Source organism: Bactrocera tryoni, chromosome 5, assembly GCF_016617805.1.
Source record: "Bactrocera tryoni isolate S06 chromosome 5, CSIRO_BtryS06_freeze2, whole genome shotgun sequence".
NCBI classification, from domain to species: Eukaryota; Metazoa; Arthropoda; class Insecta; order Diptera; family Tephritidae; genus Bactrocera; species Bactrocera tryoni.
The window spans coordinates 80,471,228-80,492,733 of NC_052503.1; the positions used below are offsets into that span (position 1 = coordinate 80,471,228).

A 21,506-nucleotide genomic window follows, 5' to 3' on the forward strand; every position below is an offset into this window, starting at 1 on the left:
TTTGATTTACTGCGAAATTCCACATACTTTTCAATTCGTTTGATTTGAATTCGCACTTCATTGCACAGCGTAAATTTAAGGGTGGAGAGCAAGTATTATGTTCGTACTAAATCAAAAAGGTAAATAGTATATATAATATATATACTAAGAAAGTCGCGTAAAGTGTATGCAACGAAGTGGCAAACTAAGTGTCTCTGCATGAAAGAAGAGAAAAAGGTAAAATTTTGATGAATTACCACAAGTACATACATGCTTCGTTGCAAGTATAAATATTATTTGTGTGTATGTATTCTCTTTTATGCTCAATCATCTTATTTTACTGACTATGTCGCTATAATAAGTGTGCTGCATGAAATATAAGCAATCACATTAGAAATAATATTTTTTGTTGTAAATTGCATAAGCAATGTTTTGGTACGATTTTGCTGCCCAAAAGCAACGAAATATTGTAGGCAACCACCTTGTGTTGCTATGGATAGGTAAATATGTAGTTGTGTTGAAACTTTGTCTTCTTTACCACTTTCGCCTTCACTCTTACGCATCACCATAAACTACTTTGTATATTTTGTATGCTAGCTCACTAAAAGTTCACTTCATTATTTACTCACTATAAGCAGCTGGTAGTTTTGGAAGTTGTATCACTTTGTGGATGTTGCCATAAATTGAAGGAAGTTTAACTGAGAGTTTGCTTTTGTTTTTGGGTGACTAGAACAATGACACTTTTCGGATGATCGATTAGATGAAGTTGATGTAGAGATATGATTGCTACATTCTGGCATTAAAATTTTAGTGCGAATATGATTGGTGTGGGCGTGAAACATTCTATTGGAGCTAGAGAGAGCAGCGAATTTAAATTTTAAGCTTTAAATGCCATTTTATGATATACTCAAGTTATGAGGTAGTAACAGAAAAGTCCACGTCCTACCATAGAAAACACATTTTTTGGGAAAATTCTTTTTTTTTTACTCAACATAGGTCCCTGCAAGAGATACACTGATCATAGCGTCACTCTAATTTTTTGATACCATTTTTGTAGTACAATTTGTGCTTTGTCCTCTCCATTCGACGAAAATTTCTTCCCAGCGAGCATTCTTTTGAGATCTGAGAACAGGAAATAGTCGCTAGGGGCTAGATATGAAGAATACGTTGGATGCGGAAGCAGTTCAATTCATGGAATTTTGCTTTCGTTTTCACTGACAGCAAACCTTTTTCTTTTGTTGCGTCTTTCCACGATTTGGAGAAGGTTAAATGTGCGCAGTCCATCCGCTGTCGATTTAATTTCGGAGTGAAATTATGGAGGCATGTTTCATCTATTGTCATATTTATATCGACGCAAAAACTCGAGTTTATTAGGCTTGAACCTCTCCAACCATTGCTCATCAGATCGTTGTTGTTTTTAGTCAAAAGTGAGCTCGCGCGGCGTCCACTTTGCACAGATCTTTTTCGTACCCAAATATTTATAAATGATATGATGTAGATGTTCAGTTGGTATCTTAAGAGTGTCTGCTATCTCAGCCAAGTGTTTGTTTGAACTTTTTGTGTCACACAGAGGTGGTATAAATTTTTAGTAAACATCATAAAGACCTTTATCATTTAAAAATCATAATTCTTCGACGGTCGTGAACCTTTCGAAAAAGATACCTGATACCTTCAAGATTTACGAAAATAAGTTACAACTCTTTATATCCTTGCCTACTTTCGTATATACGACATTTGACTTCAGATCTAGGTATATTAACATGGCTTATATATATATGTATTGGGTAAACCAGTTATGTATTGAATATCATTTCCAGCACTTCGTTGTCCCACATTTGCATTTATTTATTACATTAACAAGAATATTTCCATTTTATTGCCCGCATTACTCGTCAGCTCGTTGCTGGACCGCTGTCATTTTTCATCTGCGACAGTCACCAGTGATGGATGACAACAATGGCTTTTTTGGCAAAATATACAGCGCGTCGCATACAATCTCAGCTCGTCGCACTCGTACAGAGCCGGCCGTAGAGCTGTCAAAATTTATAGCTTCGCAAATTTATTTAATTTTTATGTTATTTTGTTGGCATGCGGTCAACTTTTTTAGTCAACAATACTTATTATGAGCATGATTTTCATAGCCACAGCCAGACATCTTGATATTTGGCATTTTCATGATTTTCTTCCTTTTTTTATTTTTGTTGGCATTTTCTCTTCTAAAAATCCATTACAAGTGGGCTCAGCTTTGCGACCACTTGTTTGTGCAATGCATTTTTTTCGTCATTACTTAGAAACTAAGTGCTAAGCAAGGAAAAATGTATAGAAGGCAGGAAGTACAACAAAAAGGACATTAATAATAAAGAAAACGACAAACGCTGCAAATGTTTCGAGTATGCCAAAAAGCGCTGAAGACCACACATAAACATAATTGATAATACATATTATAGCAACAACATTAACAGAAGTTACAGCATGAGTAATATACAAGCCAAAAAATTACTTCTATACGCCCCATTTGTTTCAAATATGCATACTTGCCACAATTACATATTCACTTTTCCACGTTTACGCACTACTCATTACTCTTTCTTGCTTGTATCTGTTGTTGTCATGTTTATTATTTCCATGTTTTTGGCTTTGTTTATCGCCCTCCATTATGTGCTGCTTCACATTGTATTTGCCTGCCAATCACAGCTCCTTTATCTCGCCTGTTCATCAATTAGCGCCAGAAATCTAACATTTTGCTATGCAGTCGTCACATGACCTCGACACTCCCTTGTTGTAAACTCTCTAAAGCTGTTACTTCAATCACTTCTTGTGAGTACTTGTTTTTCTTTTTGTCTCGCTACTGTGCTGCTCCTCCTTCCGGGCTATTGACCATTGGTCCTCGTGGCACCCTGTTTATTAATTCATTGTCAGCAGCGCATCCTTCATGTTTTGTTGCTTCTTCTGCGTGTTCCTTGCCTTTACTGACTACTTCAACATTCCCTAAACGTTCGCTTGTCCACTTTGCACTTTCCGCCTCAATTTAACTGCCATTGCTTGTCGGTGACACTGATGCAAAGTGACAGCAAAATCTTCAATATCACAGTCCGTCATTCTATACCCTATACACAATGCAGTCTACAAGTTTAGCAACACACACACACATATACTTATGCCTTTGCTGCACTCGTGTATTTGTGTTTGTGAACTCTTTTATTTATGTACTCTCTGATCTATTGTCATGTCGTGCAACGCTTTCAGCTTTCTGGAAAAATATGATACCAATCCTTTTTCCACACAGCATTTTTTCACGCTTGGCAGCGGCAATGATGCATAGCTATTTGCTTACTACATGTATTTGTTGCTTTTCTAGTCCATTTTATGGCGCCATTTTGTTGTCCTCGCTATGCAAATCCTTTTGGGTAAATCTGAAAGGATTCATACGCTGTTGGATTGTTGTGATTTATGGCGCTTATGTTGGGACTCTCAAGTAATTTGATACGCTCAAATATGTGTTCATTTTCTGGTGTTACTTGAAGGTTTGGCGGAAATTCTTTTAAAATTAAAAGGCATTACTTCCGAAAGGAAATCTCATTTCGTGATGACGGCGTAAATTAGAAGGGTATGGAGCCTTTAAAGTTTGCATAAAGATTTACCAACTATGCTCCTCAAATGGTAGAAGGTGGTACAGTAAATATTAAGCCTCGCCGTCTGATCGCGAAAGTAATTTTGTATCATATAGTCCGATATCGTACACGGCTGTTATCAAATATTCTGCCGAAAGGTGTAAGTCGTGTAGCACCGAGTGATTAGTTAGGTTAAAGATATCAGTGGATCCTGCTATTCATTCAATTGAAAGGGAAATCAAAAAACGCTTGTATACTGTAGGCAGACCGTGACTCTCCTGCTTCGATGACGTCCGATAAAAATTATTTTAACGAATTCCAACATCGTCGCCCATCGGTTTTTGATGAGCCACACTCAGGTGATTCGAAAGCTGTTATCACGGAGAAGAACGTGATGAAAGTTGACGATCTCATTTTCCAAGATCGCTGATTGCAGGTACTCGAGTTAACTTAGACCTCAAAAAACTTCGAAAACGGCTATCACGAAGACGATCGTGTTAAAAGTTCACCCAAATCGCCGTTTGGAGATGCTCGAGATAACTTAGACTATAAGCATATCAAAGGCTATATTATGGATGAAATATTGGGCGTAAGAAAGCTAGCGCCTTTAGACGTCTTCGGATAATAAGTTCAAGCGTGAGACCACTTCACAATAGTATTTAACGAGGCTAAAGCGCAATCGTTTAATGATCGTCCACGAAACATGAACCCACTGGTCTACAACAGGGACCAAGTAACATTCGAAAAAGTTGGCTCCATACGGCGAATCTGCTCCGAAGATGGCGAAAACTGTCCGATTGGCCGAAATGGTGATAACTACCGTTTTCTAAGATTCACAGGGTGCAATGTACATCGACTACGTTGAGTAGGGCAAACCGTCGCAGAGCTCTACTACGCCGAAATATTGGACTGATTCGTCGGCGAAGTGAAGAAAAAACGTTCCCATTTTACTATTGATCCGTCACCACGGACAAATTATACGAATTTGGAAAAGAACTGCTGTCGCATCCACCGTATTATCTAGTATCTTTCATTTCACATTGCTGCGATCGAATATATGTACATTTTATGACCCCTGTAGTTATACCCCTCAAAAGCAGTTTATGATTTATAGTTCATTAAATCACATCTCCCTTGGATGACCACTGGCTCATTTGCACTGGGTCCTTATCTTCAACTCATATGACTCATCTCATTGAACTATGCGGTTATGAACTACAATCGTGCTCTTAATTGCAACATTCCACAAAACGAGTCCCCTACAAGTATGCATAAAGCGTAACTAAACTGACATAATCAAATATCTGGAATTTGTTGTCTTTGTTGCTTTGCTCAGCGCAAATATTTTTAGTTGCATGTGAACGCTTTTGCTGCTACATATTTGCTTCATGGCAATGAGTATGAAATTGCTGCTTATATAATTTTGTTTGTGTCGATGATATCCTCTCTGCTTTATCAATATATATATATATGTTTATATATATATGGACATATATGACAACATATGCGTGTTTATTTAAGTTTGAATGCAGTTTACTACTTCGTTTAATGTTGCAAATGTTATTGGCACTTTATTTGTTTATATATACATATGTACCTATGGATATACAAGTACTTATGTATACATAATAAAATAGATATGTATATAATATCGAAATTATTACATATCGCTAGGTTGGTAATGTCTTCGGTTTTAGTACGTGCGAGCATAAACTGAAATGTGTCGTTTTCAGAACATAAGAATAGATATTTCTGAGATAATTCAGACCTAGTGGATAAAAAGTCAATTTCCCAGTATTGACTTTGTCACAAAGTTGAATATTTACCTCCGATATCATTTCTTGATTACGGTCACATATCCCTACTCTCCACCGAGGAAATAGCTTTTGTTCCATTCGTAAGATAATCTATATCTAGCACTTTAGGTTACGATAAAAGGTTTCAGTTCTTATTTCTTCATCGAAACGCAAGAGAAGACGAGTTTACAGTTTCGACATTAGAGTTTTCCTAGACTCCTTGGCATCACCATGAACCAAAGTGCTCAATCGTTCATCTATTGACTTCTCTAAAGACTGTATTAAATTAGAGCTTGATTGGTTCGAGTTACCTATTAACAAGCCAATTCGAAATTTATGACTACACCAGAATTTGTTTGGCTTAACCTTGGAGATATTGTTGGTGGGACATCTTTCGGCCAAATAAGTTTGCATTGTATTTAGGAAGCGAGAATACAGATTTTCGCTACTAAAAACATTCTACAGATCTTTTGCAGCTAACCCAGTTCCTTTGGTTTCAAAGATCCCGAAAGTAGACAGAATTCTACTCCCTGATGGCTGGTTCTAATTGTATAATGCGTCTAGTAAAAGAAATCCATTATTTTTTCATTAGATTCTAGATTTTATTTTGTATTGTTAAAGAGATCCGAGTTAGATCAAATAAATGCCGTTTTGTTCAATAATGTTTTGTTATTTTGTAGGAACTTTCAAAGAAACCCTCGTCTCTATTGACAAAAACTGCGGCAGTCGATTTTCGCAAGCTTCTCTTGACGTAAATTTTTCACCAGTACAATCGCTCGCCATAGACAGGAAGAAGTAGAAATATGTTGATGTCAGTTCCAGACCATATGATTAACCCATTTAGACCTATCGTCTCATATATATGTATTATTTTGAAGTACCCTTGATAAGAAATTGTTTTTTGTTGTATTATTGCATATATACGAGTATATGAGCCTACTGTATCACAAACTATACGGCTTTTCTACCTAACTTGTAGAAATGTAATTTTTTTTAACATTTTTTTTATGTTCTGTGATACCTTGGGTCTAATAAAAATAGACCTATAAATAATAAGAACCTGCTAATCAAGATCTTCGAGCTTCTGGTAAGTCGATATGGATATGTGTGGCTTGTCGTTGTTCTGATGAAACACAATTCCTCATCTATTCACCACAGTTGGCCGTTCCGGGCGGTTGCTTTCTACAGACGGTCTAATTGTTGACAGTAAAGGTTCGAATTCTTGGGGGGCATCTAATATCAGATTCGAAAACGACTGTTTCCCTTGACGTTTACGGAATAGATGAAATCAAAGCTGCACATAATTGGCTGCTAGTATCAGGACCATAAACAATACTCACATTTTGCGCCGCCTGGCTTAAATTTACACTTTTATAGAATATATATTACAAAATATGCCATATTTCTCTGAGTCAAGCAATCTTAGAACTGTTTCAGAAGTTTTCTTAGTACGAAATGTTTGCCTTCTGATGCTAAACAGCGTAACCAGATCGAACTTATACAATGCAAGTTACAGATTACTAAAGCCATCTGTCGGAAAAAGCATCCTTTTACTAGACCTTATATGTAAATGAATAATATATTATATTTATAAATTTTGTATTACTTTTGAAATTTTATACTCAACAAATTTTAATTTAAGCTTTCAATGCCACATATTTTCATAAAATATACATTACTTGAAAGTATTAATGTCAAAATTCTCATACTAGTACTGGAACAAGTCACGTGTGCATATTATTTTGAAGTGGCTGAAACTTTTTGAATTTTTGAATTCAGTCTCACTGTCACTCATGTTTCCATTTTACATACAACTGTGCATCTGTGCGAATTTTTATGACCGCATTGCTCGCTTTTAGCTGCAAAATATCTTGTCTATACCCATGTATATATGTGTAAACATTTAAATTTGCAAACATGTGCAGCAGTAAGTGCTATTAGCCGAGTTTATTGGCACTCTTAATTCCCTTAAGTGGTAATGCATTTGCTTTATTTACCGTGTAATGTGATACACATGATTACACACTCGTAGCATTACACTTTACAGTTACGAGGTAGCATTGATGCAGATCTCTCGTTTTTGTTAATTGCATATAAACTGAATTACTTGTCAATCCAAAATTGCTCATTCCCTAGATATGCTGTACTGAGTATATATTATATGTATATGTATATGGGATTATAGTATGATATATTTCACTCCAGTTGAAGCATAGAGCATATATATGTAAACACATTGCACGAAAATAGTGCAAAGCTTTGTAGTTGTAAATATTTAAAATTCATCTATTTTGGAAATTTGATTGACAATGTTGGATTGGAATTGAATTGAGCGCGCATGTTTCCAAGTGAAGTGGGTCCGAACCGAAGGACGCTGAAATCTTCTCCGCATCTGTATTCCTAAAAACTTGGGTCGCTGCCTAGCAAAGACTTCTCGAGGCATATGCGGTAGTGGAGGAGTCTCTGGAGAAGATGAGCATTGAGCTTTTTCAGCTAGGAGTGAAGGTTGGGCTCCGTCAAGCTATGTTTTAGGCTACTGGACTACTGAAGTATTTTTCAAGCCGAAGTGGCTACTGTTAAGGTAGCGGTAGACGTACTGCTGCTTGCGCTTGCATACTAACTGTGCGTTCGAAGTTGACCAAGGATTGTCTATCCTCACTAGATAAAGCATCAAACTATTTCATTAACAGTCTAGTTTAGGTGTCTGTTCATAGCGGAGTCAATGACAACTGTCCAGCCGATGAGCTAGCCAGATAGGAACTTTTCCCCGCTCTCATTGGAATGGGACAGCGTTGAATCTCCATTGGCGTCTTGCATTCTAGCACTGGACCAATAGACCTTGCATGCGCTTAGTAGACGCTGGTCAATAACCAGTTTTTGCGCGACTGCAAGAGCCTTCTGGCATATAGTAGAACGCAGAGAATCTGCTGAACTACTTTCCCTTATCAAAGTACCGAATATTAATTTATATTTCTTGAATATATCATCCGTCTTATCTAAGTAGTTTAAGTGCCTTAACGCTTATTTTTAGTTGACTTTAAAGTTCTGAAAATATTAGTCACTTTATGTAAATATCCTGTTACGAGTTGGCAGTGTTGCCAAAGGCAATTAAGGCACTTAAACGTAATTGACTGCATTCCCTACACTTACGGCGCCAACTTTTGGCTTTCAATGCGCGAACTTAAGATAACTTCTGACATTTTGAGCTGCGAAAGTTCAACTGCAAGTAAATGCCAAATTCGCGTGCGTTTATCATGCCAATGGATGCTATAAGTATTTTATATACATATATGCAGACATATATGTGTATTGTTATATATATGTACACATATATGTATATTGCAACCCACGCGCACCTACATATGCATTTTGAGTGTTATATACCTGTTTTTCGCGCATACAATGCCCAGTAAAAATTTAATCAACATTTTCGCATGCTTGAAAATATGCGCAAAATTAAGTGGCAACACGCACATGCAGCTGTGCAAGTAAGTGCTAGTTCTTAAGTGTGTGTGTGCGTAATATATTTGAACACAGTTAAGCAGACAAAGCTTATTAGGTGCTGACACCACAGTGCCAAATTGAATTTTTTTAGAGAAAACAAGTGCATGAATATAGACATGTATGTATGTACATACATATACAGATTATGCCTCTGCTTGGCAGCCTGACCTCGCCTGCTGTGTTTAAATGCTAATTTGATAATAAAATTATTTATTCGTTTTCAGTTTTTTGTTTTTTTTTCATATTTTGGTGTCTGCTCCAAGCAGCTTGCCTGTCTAGCAGTCTTCGCACAGGTACGTATGTATATAAAACAGCTACTTGTATGTTTGTATGTGTATAAAAAGTTCATGTGTCTCGTCACTTAAATTCATCAAGGTCATTGTCATATTGGCCAATGTATTTTTGTTTTTCGTGCCGCAGCTGGAAATAAGCCGACGAGCTGTACACTTAATGACACACCAGGCCGAAGCTGAGCGAATTTTGACTATATTTTTCCTTCTTCCAAATATATTTTTGTTGAACAACAAATTATTTGCTAAAATACATATGTTACTTACGCAAATGATATGTTTTCTATAACTTATTTCTAACACTACCATATATCAGCTTTAAAGTAGACTGCAAAATACATATTATTTAATTTAGGATTTTCTTAGAAAATTGGTGTGTGTCTGAAGACACAAACATACATCTAATGCTGTTTTAAAGATTTTGACCTATGCAGTGTGTCCTCTTATGCGATTTAACATCCAATATTCCAAATTATTCCCAGCTTACTTGAATTGTTTGGCTCCGTAACCGCTCTAGGCATTTACATAAGTGTGTTTGTGTTTAAATATTTAAGCGAACATAGACAGGTGTATTTCGGAATTTATATATGTAAGTGTGTTCTCTTCAATTTGAATAAGTGTCCCAATGCGTTTTGACGTTTGCTTTTGTGTGTTATTATTTTTTAACAGCTTTTGTCTGGGCCATAAACGAATTTGTCGTGTTTTTTACGACTGCCCAATCTGCTTAAATGTGTCTGTGGTTGTTTTTTCAGTTTTTTTTTGTATTCCTTAGGGTATATTTTTAGTACAAATGTCATTGTCTAAATACATGGCAATTAGTGTGAAAGTTAATGTAATAAACAAAAATATTTTAGAAGCACAAAAAAATTAAATTCGATAAAAAACTTTTCTGACTTATATATATTAAAGTGAGAAAAATAACGTAACATAATAAAACGTAACATAACAAAGCATAAGATAACATAAAATAAATAAAACGTAATTTAAGGGGCCATACCAGTGTGACACTTTCAAAAAAACTTCTTTTTTTAATGTTTTTGAATAGCAGCGTTCTAAACAGCGACCGCTCAGAGGTGCAAACATATATAAGTGAAACTTTAAACGCGTTTTTCTCGAAACGACATTTTTCAAAATTGCTGACATCATAACTCAACGAGAAATTGACCGATCGACTTCAAATTAAAACTGGGTTTAGTTGAATACATTTGCTATACAATGGACTACGATCCTTATGATTGGTTGAAAATTGTCAATTTGGTATTAAAAAAACGACATTTTTTTTCGTAAATAACCAATTTTTTTTTTTTCAAAATTACGCCATTTTCTTAATTTTTGATATTTTTCAAAGATCGTAGTTCATTGTATAGAAAATATATTTAAATTTAATAAACATTTTGATTTTTTTTTTTACTTTTTGCACTTCCGCAGACAGCACATAACTCCGTTATTATACTCTCGCAACAAGTTGCTAAGGAGAGTATTATAGTTTTGTTTACATAACGGTTGTTTGTAAGTCCTAAAACTAAAAGAGTCAGATATGGGGTTATATATACCAAAGTGATCAGGGTGACGAGTAGAGTTGAAATCCGGATGTCTGTCTGTCCGTCCGTCCGTCTGTCTGTCTGTCCGTCCGTCTGTCCGTCCGTCCGTCCGTCCGTGCAAGCTGTAACTTGAGTAAAAATTGAGATATCAAGATGAAACTTGGTACACGTATTTCTTGGCTCCATAAGAAGGTTAAGTTCGAAGATGGGCAAAATCGGCCAACTGCCACGCCCACAAAATGGCGGAAACCGAAAACCTATAAAGTGTCATAACTAAGCCATAAATAAAGATATTAAAGTGAAATTTAGCACAAAGGATCGCATTTGGGAGGGGCATATTTGGACGCAATTGTTTAGTAAAAGTGGGCGTGGCCCCGCCCCCTACTAAGTTTTTTGTACATATCTCGGAAACTACTATAGCTATGTCAACCAAACTCTACAGAGTCGTTTTCTTCAGGCATTTCCATATACAGTTCAAAAATGGAAGAAATCGGATAATAACCACGCCCACCTCCCATACAAAGGTTATGTTGAAAATCACTAAAAGTGCGTTAACCGACTAACCAAAAACGACAGAAACACTAAATTTTACGGAGGAAATGGTAAAAGGAAGCTGCACCCAGGCTTTTTTTAAAAATTGAAAATGGGCGTGGCGCCGCCCACTTATGGACCAAGAACCATATCTCGGGAACTACTTAACCGATTTCAATGAAATTCGGTATGTAATATTTTCTTAACACCCTGATGACATGTACGAAATATAGGTGAAATCGGTTCGCAACCACGCCTTCTTCCAATATAAAGCTATTTTGAATTCCATCTGATGCCTTCTCTGTATAATACGAGTATAAACATTAGGAACCAATGATGATAGCGGAATAAAACTTTACAAAAATACGGTATTTGAAAAATATTTAAATGACGGATAATGAAATTTCGATTATCACTTTACCATGCGAGAGTATAAAATGTTCGGTGACACCCGAACTTAGCCCTTCCTTACTTGTTTTTCAATATTTTTGAAAAAAAAAAATTTAATATAGCTAAAAATATACTTTATTACGTCCATAGAACGTCGAAACATTCAATCTAGTACTTTCTTTAAAAAAAATTCAGGAAAATCGCCTAATTTTTCATGCATCACACTGGTATAGCCCCTTAACATAGCTAAACATAAACGTAACGTAACATAGCAAAACATAACATAACACAACATAAAAATAACGTAACATAACATAGCATAACTTAACATAACATAAAAATAACGTTACATAACATAAACTGAACGTAAACTTAACGTAACATAACACAGTATAACTTAACATACCATAAATATAACGTAAGCATAACAGAATATAACGCAATATAACTTATCATAACAATATTTACTCTAACTTGACTTTGCATAACATAATAAAACACCAGAGAATAATGTTTATTTTTTAATGTAACTATATTCATATACATTCTCTGATAACACAATTTTGCATAGCATGTACCATAATAACATTGCAAATCATAACAGAACACTGGATAACATAAATTAATGTAACATAGCGTTTCATATATGTACATAATAAAATCTAACATAACTGAACACAGACAAACATAAACATAACTAAGCTTAAAGTAAATATAACGTAACATAATGTTAGCATAAAAAAAATATAATGTAACATAACATAAAAAAAGCATAAACATAAATAAACTTAACGTAAACATAACGTAACATAATTTTAAATTTAACATCACTTTGCATAACACAATAATATAAAGCATAACAGAATACTGAATAACATAAATTAATGTAACATAGCGTAACATAATATAACAAAGAAAAAGAACATAAATTATATTAAATACCTTACCACACAAAAAATAAATACACAGTAAACCAGCTTCAAAGCTCCAACAGGCTAAAGCTTGAATTGAAAAAAAAAATTAAAAACTGAGCTCCACAAAAACTAAAATATTAAAACTACAAAAAACTTAATTGAAGAACTTAAATTGGTTACCAAATTTATTGATTGAATTTTGAATATTGTTTCCATTTTAAATTTACTCACCCACAATTACCCCAGTAGCTTTCACCGCCTTGAAGTATGCTTCAACCCTCTGCTACTTTGGCGTCTAACACTTAACATTTGCGTCGTTGCCTCTAGTCTTTCCTGCCGCGTTGCTATTGACCCCATTTCGCTGACATTTGAAGCCAATTTTAATTACTGATTCACTAGGCCTTAAATTTAGTTGACGTTATTTGTAAGCGATCTGCCAAATGTCCGAAATTTGAACATAAAAGCCCAATCAAGCGGGGAAAATTGACTTAAGTAACGTAATTTAATAGCTTCATTAGTGTTAGTCAGTTGTAGGCGGACCGGCGAGCATTGCGAGAAATGAAAGCGTAAATTTCCTGTAGCCGGGGGAGTGTTATTTTTTGTATGATATATGAAATTTTAAACAAATTAATTATGTGGGGTTTTTCCATAACCACTTCTAGTCTCTTTAAGTCATACTTTAATAACAAATAAATTCCGGTTTCCAATTTGTATTGTGTTTCAGAAAATATATGGGGAATATTTGGCGGCAGTAAAGTATCTAAAGGATTTTTGAGATTTTTTTCTCTGATATTCAAATCAAAATTGGGCCTAATTTTTGCGTTTTTTCGGACTTTGCAATATGTGAAAATATAAGAGACAGTCCATTAGATATCTGAGAGTGGTCAGAGGCATACAAATTCTCACTTTTCCGTGGTCTAATTGTAAAGAGGTGTCCGATGTGGCCAGTTCATTTGCTTCACAGTTTCCTAGAATATTAATATGTCCTAGGAACCCCCTGCAGGTTTATCGTGAAGTAGGATCTTAGATCCACTAAGAGGTCAAGGCATGCTTTCAGTAACTTAGAAAAACCCCTAAGAGACTTTAGTCATCCCAAAGTCCCTTGGCTATCTATATAGTATATGCATAGCTAACCTCAACAATACTTCGGGTGCACGAGCAGCAACACAGGTCGAAATTCTCACAGTGTACTGGTTTTAATTTTCAACCTAATATTAGCACATTCATTCAACAGCTGGACACTGAAATGTCAAACGATATTATAGTACTATCGCTGACCTCTCCCTGGTGCAGTGATTGCCCTGCAATTAACGAGTCACACTTGCTCTTTATAACTCGGGAATTAACTTCTTTCACATATTTACATATTTACATAAACTTCCGGCACCTTTAGGGCAATTTAACACTACTAACAACTAAACAGGCAAATGCTAATGAAAGCAAATAAATATACACACGCTTACTAACTGAATCTGTATGCATGCTTCTGTGTGTGTGTGTAATATAAGCACATGGACTTAACATATTTCGCACTGTCATTGCATAAATCATAATATAGCAGCGGGAAATAAAGCTAAATAAATAGGTTGTAAGTGATATACATACATATGCTTGTATGTATGGGTCTAAATAGTTGTTTGTAGGCTGTCAGGATGCAAGAATCACACTAATTACACGCACTAATGAATGTTGAGAGAGCTTTGCCAGCAGGGAATATGGACGGCTTTTGTTGATGCTCCATTAGTAGTGAAAGCACTACAGAGAATACGTGCTAAAATAATATTAGGTTATATTCGTACTTACACTTCACTCTTTCGACTCAAATATATATAACTTTCTAATTTTAGACGCCATTTTCTTAGAACTTTAAAAAAGCAACAATTTATTTAAATTAAAAAAAATCTGTATTAGGAGTGTACTTCCTTTTAATATTCAAAACTAACCGCATAAAAAATATGGTTCAATTTAATATGTTAGGTTAAGAGATCGATTCTAACAGGGATCTCACTCGGACATCATAGAACGCCGGTCCGTTTTGTTACCCAAAAATACTATATAATAGATCATAAGATCTTTACAAATCTATAAAGCGCTTTGGGAGCTTTCACAAATTTGTTGAGATGGCGAATGTCCGTTCCGGCTAAGTCTCCTGGTTCCAATGTGAACGGGACAAAACTTCCCCTGTCTGGCTAGTCGGCTTTGCAGCTGCCAGCAATTCGGCTCCGAAAAGAGTGTGATGCTGGCTAACTTTTTGCGCACAGTTAGAGTGCTCTGCGCTAGTATTGCCGCTCTGCTGTCTGAGTGAAAGCTTACTTCCCTGAAAGAGGCTACACTTCGTAGTAGTACGTCTACCGCCACCTTAATACCAGCCACTTCTTTCTAAAAAACCCTGCAGTGGTCCGGTAGCCTAAAGCTAAGATTGACGGAGGAGTGCTTACAGAAAACTTCAACTCCAACTTTGCTTCCTAGTTTCGACCCATCCGTACGCTCGTTGGTATAATCCGCAGTGCACCAGAGGTGTCTCTGAGAGTCGCTCTTTCAACACGTTCATCCTTTTTGGCAAATGTTACCCAACTTATGTAATATAGTTAAATTATACTTTCTGAAACTGACTTAAATTGTTTTTTTTTTCAGTTTCAATCTGTCAGTAAGTTTTCCGAATTGCCAGCTGCACTCCTTAACAACAAATCTCTGCAGTAAAATTAATTGCTTATAAATTAGTTTACATTCAATATGTACATCAACGCGACTAGTTGCAAATTTTCCATATTTCGGTGAAAAATATACCAGTCCGACAGCGGTTTCAAATGAACCAAAATCTAACTAGTGTTATTCAATTTATAAAGCAAACTAACTGGTTTAGTCTGGATACGTTAAAAATTTGAATAAATTAAGTTTAAATACGTATTATATATACATTGGTATTGTGTATTTTATTGCCAGTTTTTCATGAGCATTTCCTTTACATCAAAGCTAATATATGTCCATATTAAGAAAATTTTATAATCTGTTCGGCTCAGTCCCCAACTATTGAAGGTCTGAACTTTTTCTTAACAGTTAAATTTTATATACGAAGTTCTGGTTGCAAACTACTACTTTTCTAACTAGTTTGATTTTAGCCACGAATTTCGTGTTGCACCACTGGGTTATACAGGGATTGTCGTCTTCCTGCATTAAGTTCCTCCTTCCCGCATTTGTTGTTTGTTTTGCACTTGCCAACCCTACTGTTTACAATACGAGTACACTCTTTCACCGCTTTTCGTAGAAGTGTTTGTTTATTATGACAGTTGGAATATATAATATGCGTGTATGTGGCATATAAAACAAATTTGTGTTGTTCGTTGCGTCGTTGGTGGCATCATCGGTGTTACCTTTCTTACATTTAAAGCAAATAAACAGAAATGACATGCGATTTTCTCGCAGCCTTCTACCAACATAATTTTCTTTTATTTGTCCCTTGCATTGCCAATTTATTTGTTCTCACCTACTTTAAGCTGGTTGGTACACAATTTCATTTTATTTGCACCTTCTTGTTGCTTTTAAGTTTTCTAAGTCTACTTAGGAACATTAGTTTGTTTGTTTATTTAGAAGAATTCGTAGAGTTGATACGAAAGAAAGGTATTTGAACACTTATGTATAAAGTATAAAGTTCTAATACTTACTTATATTCATATTACAAATAACTTTGGTTCGTTGTAGGTAAGTTTCATGTAGAAGTTGCTGGTGTTGATTTTTTCGGGACAGCGTCGGAAACTCTAACTTATTTTGACACATTTTTAGTTCTTTATACAAATCGTCACCTAAAATACAAAACAACGTATCATCAAAAAATCGGAATTGAATTTTTTATTGCTAACGATTCACTATACAATATGATATATATGCAGCATAAAATAATCGACTTGCCCTGTCAGATATAACCAATACTTAACCATTTTAAAGCCAAAACTTAAAATTTTTTCCTTTGCCTGTAAACTTATGAAAAGTGTTGTTACGTTATTTTGCATTTAACTAACGAAATATACATTTCTCTCCGGGTCAAATTTGATCACATGACATATTGAAATCGATTAAATTGTAAAGTGCTTAACATGATTATATGTTTTTATAATGTTAAATAAACTTTTACCGTCAGATCGAAATTGACTCGGACTGATCCATTTAAACTGCGCCGCGCAACCGAATGGTATTAAAATATATGACCTGTCAGTCCGGCTCAAATTTGATCATACAAGGTCGATGGTTGGAGTCATGTGTCATCACGCAAGTGAGGAAAGTTCTCTGAGCGTCATTCACTTGCGTGTGGTCAGAAACAATTATTTCACATATGGCTCAAGCAGTTCACGATTTCCGGTCTTCGACCAAGTATCCTCTGGGTAGCCTTAAAACCGAATTGTATTTAACCAGTAGAATATATAATACAATACAAAAAACTTTTCAACACAGAAGCTTTTTTAATCCATTTAAGAACTTCCAAACTAAACTTTCTATGGTATCTTTCCACAAATTAATTCTTGATAGCTTAATTAATAAGTTATGAAAATGTCTTTCAACCTAATCTATCATTATTTGTTAATTGCCAAACATAATAAAATATGTTGTTATTAGTTCGGCCGAATTACAATCGTTTATGGCGGTTTCAACAATTCTTACCGCAGCTGATTGTGTATCATTCGCCCCCAGCCCCTTAGGTAATAAACGCTGCTGTAAGAATTACAAATACAAGAGGCGGCAGTGTGGTGTGTGCACGACGTAAAAAACCCTAACAGTGTGGGGCGGCGGGGAAGAATGGACAAGCAAATGCATAGAGTACAGACAGCTATAAATAAGTAAATACATGCACATGTAACGAATGAAGTGAAATAAATTGCATGAAGAAGGTCACTGTCAGGTTGTGTAGGGTTCAGACTCCTCATCAGCGATACACGCAGCATAGGCACACACACACATGAGTTAAACATATGTATGTATGTATGTGTTCGTGTGCAGGGAGGCAACCACAAATGTAAGGCAATTTTTAACCTGTCAGCTGATGAATGTTGAAAGCAATTGTTGGTAGTGGGTTGATAATTGTGGGTGTAGCGCTGGTAGGTTAAATTAGTGTAACTTCCGAGAGGAGGCACTAAGGCGCTTAGACGCCCACATTCATTATGCTTACTATATATTATAAATGTGTGAGGACGCACGAGCAATGAGATTAATAATGCTGCTAGAAATGCTGTAGAAAGTTCATATTTTTTTGCATTTGGCGAAACCTTTTTTTGAGAGATAATGATATATAGACTATGGATTGTTTCTTAAAAAATTATAAAAAATATTCAAATAAAACTCAGCTATGCCTGAAAATTCTCAAAGGTTAGTTATTAAAAATTACTCCAAAAAAGCTACTTATAACAACAATAACAATTTTTTAGATTTGACTCTACTTTTTCACGAACTTTGTTTTAGAAGTTGTTCTAATAGCGAATTACTGATAGAGGAAGGAGGAAAACATATACCATAGCTCACAAGTGTTCAGTTTGAACAGGTGGGTGACTCCAGATCTCTCTCTCTAGACTGAATACTGGACTCAACTTTTCAATATGATAATATATCGATCTAATGAAATTTTCGACCGTTGTATACATACCAGACTTAGAATTCAGTTAAAGTTTTCGACACTGTTTACTCCTAGTGGCTTTAAAATCACTAAAGTCTCTTAGGGTCTCTTCCAAGACAGTGAAGGAATTTCTTGACTTCTTAAGAGATCTAACGGCCTATTTCACGATAACCTATAATGGCTTCCAGAACATAGTGATATTTTTGGCAATTGTGAATCTGATGAACTAGCCAAAACTGGCACCACTGTACAATTAAACTCCGGAAAAGGGGAATTTAGATGCCTCTGGCTATTTTTCGATATTTAATCGAAAAATATGTGGTATATACAGCTAAGTCTAGGTAGATAGACTCCCTAACTTGGTTCAACCAGCAAGCAAACGTGGAATGAATGGAGCCATATTCCATGGAACGACTATTAAAACTCAAAGCGAAGGACATAAGAACTTTAGTAGATGTGTTAACTTGTCACTGTCGATTGCCAAATCATGCTAGCAAACCGAGAATACCATATACTAGCTGAAACAGAAGAAGCTGCCTGAAGAAGGGGAGGCTATAAACCACCTTCCATGCGAATGTAAAGCTTTGAATGAGAATATAATCGCAACGAGGATAGGACGAGTGTTTCTTGACAACATTTCGGAGGTTGCACAAAGAAAGATTTTTGTACTGATGAACTTCAACAGAAGTTCAGGGTTGTTCAGAGAGAAGAGAAGCTTCTAGTCTCAGTGGTTTCACAAGGCTTAGGTGCGTCGTCAGACAGCCAGTCTACCAACCTACCTATTTAAAGAAAATATTGAGCTTCAATTAACTGAAGCTATGTATATGGCTGTTTATAACTAGTTTTAACCATGATCCATGTTCCTTTCTGAAACAAGTGAGAAAAAACATTTATTCTAAAAAAGAGTTACAGATTTCTGTAAAGCATATTTTGTATGATTTCACGTTCATTTTAGGTCATGAAATGCCTAGCGTATGCGTGACTCTGCTTTAGCTTATTCAACGCAGTCGCTGCTTACCTCCTCAAAGGGTCTTTAACTTTTCATTGTTGCTCTTACATTTATTGTTGTACTTTGCATAGACAATGACGCTCCAACTATTTAGAAGGCAAACAGCAACAACCAATATTATTACAAATGCACACCAACACATTTGCAGGCCGCGACTTGTGGGTGGCAAACTATTAGCGCTGTTGTATGCATGTGTGTGTGTAGCATACTTTCGAACGTTTTACAACACTGCACGGCATGACAACATTTTTCAGTATGGCATTGTTAAAAGGCAAATAAACACTTGTTAAACAAAACAACTATCAAGAATTGAACAGTTGAATGGCGCTTTTCAACGACTTAAGTGCGGTAATTTCCAACGCTAAGTTGCACTTCAACGTCAAGTGAAAATAATTAATTCTGCAAGTGAAATATTCGGTAGCAATCGTCAAGCAAAGATAAAGAAGCGTGCCAGTCAAAGAAAATAAACAAGAATTTCGATTGTTTGTAAATTTTCGATTTTCCAAAAAAAGCGAAAGAAAATAGATTTGTTGACAAACTTTTACAATAACAGAGAATGTAAAAAAGTTAAAAAAGAATAAGAAAAAAATATTTTTTTCAATTCTTGTGTGCTTGACTTATAAAATTGAATTTTCGTGCTATATTTTTAAATATTTATATTGCAACGCGATGTAAGACAATTTTTAGCAAACTATTTGTGGAGTTGTGGCGAATTCTTCGTAGCTTCGCATTGTGAATCTTAGTTTTTGAGCATAAAACTATAAATACGTTTTAAAAATTGCCAAAAAACGAAAAATTCAATAATTATATATAAATAAAAAAATAAGTGAAGTGCATTCCTTTAGGTGATTTTTAGTGCCGCCGGTTCTCGAAAGAAAACTAAAGTTGTGCATTGCAAACTAAATAAATTAAAATAGAATTATAAAAAATAGTAGAAAATAATTAAAAATAATAAAATCAATTAACTAAATTCTGTTATAAGTTCTGTTATAAATGTTCGCTATAAATTTTTTTTAAACGGAAATATATCACAGTGCTTATGGTGATCTCCTGTGCATTGCTGCTATAATATTTGTTACCTATTCCTATTTGCTGGCGGTTACAGTCAGCCTGCTCCAGTTGTTGCTGCGTTTCTGTGGCATCTGCGTGCGCTAATTCCGTTACATTCATGGATAACCAATGCAAGTTGATACCAAAAATTAAGATCAGAATCAATGTAATGGGTTGTTTGTCTGCGAAGCAAAAACCGCGTGATACAAGTGCAAGTATGTGAATATACTTTAATGTTTAGCATGAAAGTACAGTCGGAGAACGCGTATTACTCGAAACTATTTAATTCTTTTCTTTAAAAAAAATCAAATTTGTCTGCGTATTTTTAAAATTGTATAAATATTCCCTAAACCTTAAATTTTTAAAATAATTGATCCTTGAACAGGGTATATTAAGTTTGCCACTAAGTTTCTTACACTAAAAAGAAAGTAGACCCTAGAAAGTATATCTACAAATGAGCAACGTGGCAAGCTGAGTTCATTTAGCCAGGTCCGTCTGTATACTAGCGAACTGGTCCTCAGTTTTCGAGATATAAATGTGAAATTTTGTATACGTATTTTTCTCATGAAGAGTGTACTCATTTGTCGAAACCGTCGATATCGAAGCACTGTAGCATATAGCTGCCGTACAAACTGAACGATCGGAATCAAGTGCTTGTATGGAAAACTTTTGCATTTGACCAGATATCTTCAAGAAATTTGATATGGGTCATTGCGTAAGGTAATGATGCAATATCCGAAGAAAAGGTTCAGATCGCATCACTCTAGCTTATAGCTGCCACACAAACTGATCGGTTAAAGTCAAGTCCCTGTATGGAAAATTTCGTTATTTGACAAGATATCTTCCCGTAATTCCGCGTACATTATTATCTAAAGCTTTGCCACAATATCTGAAGAAATTTTTCAGATCGTGAAACTATAACATATAGCTGCCATACAAACCGACCAAAGAAAAGCAAGTCGCTTTGTGACAATTATGACAAAAAGTACCCAGAAATTGTAAATAAAACGCAAAATATTTAATTATTCATCAATATTTATTTTGTCGCCTTCAAAGTAATCCCCACCAGTGATAAAACAATTATGCAAACGATTTTTTCAGTCCTTGAAACACTTCTCATAAACACTTTTGGCATGGCCTTTAGCTTCTTCATCGAATATTTAATCTCTTTGATCGACTGAAAACGGGTTCCGCCGAGCGGCAATTTCAGTTTGGGGAACAAGAAAAAAATCATACGGAGCCAAATCTGATGAAACAGACAGTTGATCGTTGGTATCCATTGCGTTATTGGC

At 35.4% G+C, this 21,506-nt stretch overlaps 1 protein-coding gene across 8 annotated transcripts in view; it reads left to right on the top strand.

Moving 5' to 3' along the window:
* Nucleotides 1-21,506, top strand: part of LOC120777672 (serine/threonine-protein phosphatase rdgC) — a 124,917-nt gene that overhangs the window by 66,582 nt on the left and 36,829 nt on the right. The window contains exon 1 of one of the 8 annotated variants that reach the window (XM_040109138.1): nucleotides 9,127-9,183. The exons of 6 other annotated variants lie outside the window; for them this stretch is intronic. Coding sequence is in view for 1 of the 2 variants with exons in the window: in XM_040109137.1 (XP_039965071.1) it covers nucleotides 20,333-20,429 (97 nt within the window). In the remaining variant the exon portion in view is untranslated. Of the gene's footprint in view, nucleotides 1-9,126; nucleotides 9,184-20,171; nucleotides 20,430-21,506 lie in introns of those variants that run through there. One more of the 8 variants, XM_040109137.1, reaches the window with a different exon arrangement.